Consider the following 2,496-nt stretch of genomic DNA (forward strand, 5'->3'; position numbering starts at 1 on the left):
TAGCAAGTCCTCAACTGTTGTCTACTACAAAGGTAGCACGACGACAAACCGCAGTGTGCGTTCTCTTTTGTGGCAGCGGAAGTAAGCAGTAACCAACCGCGTAAGAGAGTGCAGTTAGACAGTGAGCAACGGTGTTTTACGCACTTGTGTTGACCGCATCGCAACACGTTGGCAGACAGTAGATTACCGACCGAAGCCAGTGATCCACAACCCATATCGCTCAAGTCCACCGCAACCGTAGTCGAGGTGGTAGCAGCAGCAGCAGCAGCTATCTCGTTGGTCCATCTGTCGTACTTGTTATTCTGTGCGAAGATCTGCCCGATAGTCATACCGTCCGACGCGGTGACGATTAAATTCTTGACTACATATTCTTTCTTTTCCACTCCTTTCACATAGACGACGCTGCGACGTGAGAGACATGTGCGCAGTTTATCAATCAACACGTAGTAGGGCACGTCACCACGATTCCAGTCGAGTCCGTGACAGTGTTTGGTCAACCAGTAGGACTCTCTGAGTTTATCTGCGGACAGTGAATCACGATCGAACGGCGCACGTGCTACGTGATGTAGTAACAAAGTACCGGTTGACACGTCGACCACACTGGCCTCTTTCACTATGAATTCGTTGTTGTTGTCCTTGAAACATTGTAAGTCCAAAACAACTGCTGTAGATTCCTGTTTATAATTATGTGTTGGTGTTTGTGTCTGCTGGCGCGACGGAGCGTGACGGTAACAACGATCCATCACGGTCGAATGTCGATGTTAGACTGAGCTGAGTGGCGGTGACGTAGGCATGAGCTGCGGATGCTCATGTATTTTTGTTTTATTTGTTGTTGTTTTTATCCACTAAAATCCACGGACACGTTGCGGTGTCGATCCACTTCGATGACGTTGTCTAATTCGGCGTACACTATACAGTTGACGGACGCGGCCAACGCTTCTTTGAATTGCAGTTCGATGCGTAAATTACCGTTACGCACCAGGTTCCAGTGACTTGATTCACCGGCCGACATGTCCGGCGTCAAGTCGAACGCCATCAAGCAGTAGCCATTCGGATACTCCGTTCTGTCGATCTCGTTGCCCTTGTCGGCGAACTGTATTCCGGTGCCGGTGAACAACGTATGATATGCGAGAGCGTACAGTTTTGAGTCGCCCGTGAAGGCCGGTGTCAACGCCTTACAGGGCACTTGTTCACCGTCGATGTAAAGAGCGAAATAGTTCAAATTGAAATGTTGAAAATTGAACGGGTTCTTCTTGAAATCGCCGTTGAACGCCACGTTGTCCACCAGTCCTACGATGATACGTTTCGGCAACTGTCCCAGGAACACGCTGTCCAACGTCTTGCCCAGGATACCACTCGGCAGCGTGATGGATTTCACGTCCACGCGTGTAATCGGATACTTGGCCGTGCCACTCTCCAGCGTCTTGCTGTGCGCCACCAACACGCCGGGATTGATCTTACAACGACGGACGAACAGATTCGCCTCTCGAATGTGCACCTTGCAATCCGTCGCAGTTTTTGACATGACGGCAAACGAGTTTCTCGATCTGACGAGACGCAATCGCATTTCGACACCGTTCAACATGAACTTGTCTTGATTGCACAAGTCCAGATGTAAATTGCCCACCATGTCGACGTATGTGCTCTTCTTGACGAATCCTCGTCGCTTGACCAGTCCGTCATTGGCAATGTCGCAATCGTCCATTTTGTCGGCTTTGTCTTCGTAGAACAGCGTAGTCGTGAGATGTGACTTTTTCGCACTACCACCGTAGTTCAGTAGGTTTTCCAAATAGGCACGATACGCGTACGTATTGTTTTGCGGTGACACCAGTTTGTGATTGACGAACAGATCCACTTGACTGAACAGTGAGTGCAGCCAATTGTTTACCGGACCAATTTCTTCCACTAACGCCTCTTCCACTTTTGTGCCGTCGCCTTTCACTATTGTCGCCTCGACGTGTAACAGTGTTTGCGTCAAGTCCGTGTATTCTTCTCCGTTAGCCGGTATGACGAACTCTATAGGCGAATCGTCTGTCAAAGACGAGATAGGCTTGTACTGAATCCACTTACCGTTCTCTATACTAGTCTGAGTGGGTGGTAACGAGAATAAATCCAATTCGGTTTTCACACATTCGCACGATTTCTGATGGATGAACGACATGTTGTTGTTGTAGAAAAATTTTATCACGTCTAATTGAATATATCTATTGCCGGTAATCCTACTCGTGCTCTCGTTCTTTTCGTAGATCGAATCTTTTTAGACCTGCTCCTGCGCGTCGTCCTCCTCTTACTGCCTGTTGTAGAACGTCGAGTTTTCGTTCTTTTAATCCTTTTGGTCGTAGTTCTGCGCCGTTTATTCGTTTTCTTATGCTGTCTCTTGGTGGCGGTAGAATATTTTCTCATGCTCCTCTTCCTCCTCCGTTTAGTGGCGGTAGCAGTGGACGTCCGTACTCTTAGAAGTGTCGCCAACGACTGTGGCGTGACGCGACGTATTCG

General features: G+C 48.6%; 1 protein-coding gene across 1 annotated transcript; it reads right to left on the bottom strand.

The window, feature by feature from the left end:
* Positions 1 to 838: 838 nt before the first annotated feature.
* Positions 839 to 2,161, bottom strand: LOC128985266 (uncharacterized protein F54H12.2-like). Its single transcript, XM_054404656.1, has one exon. The coding sequence runs from the start codon at positions 2,159 to 2,161 to the stop codon at positions 839 to 841; it is 1,323 nt and encodes a 440-aa protein (XP_054260631.1).
* Between the last annotated feature and the right edge of the window lie 335 nt (positions 2,162 to 2,496).

Source organism: Macrosteles quadrilineatus, unplaced genomic scaffold, assembly GCF_028750875.1.
Source record: "Macrosteles quadrilineatus isolate MER2022 unplaced genomic scaffold, UCM_ALF_1.0 Scaffold_2__2_contigs__length_208266976, whole genome shotgun sequence".
In the NCBI taxonomy this organism is placed as follows: domain Eukaryota; kingdom Metazoa; phylum Arthropoda; class Insecta; order Hemiptera; family Cicadellidae; genus Macrosteles; species Macrosteles quadrilineatus.

Coding starts and splice junctions, on each gene's coding strand:
- LOC128985266 (XM_054404656.1), bottom strand. CDS start 2,161: ATGTCGTTCATCCATCAGAAATCGTGCGAATGTGTGAAAACCGAATTG.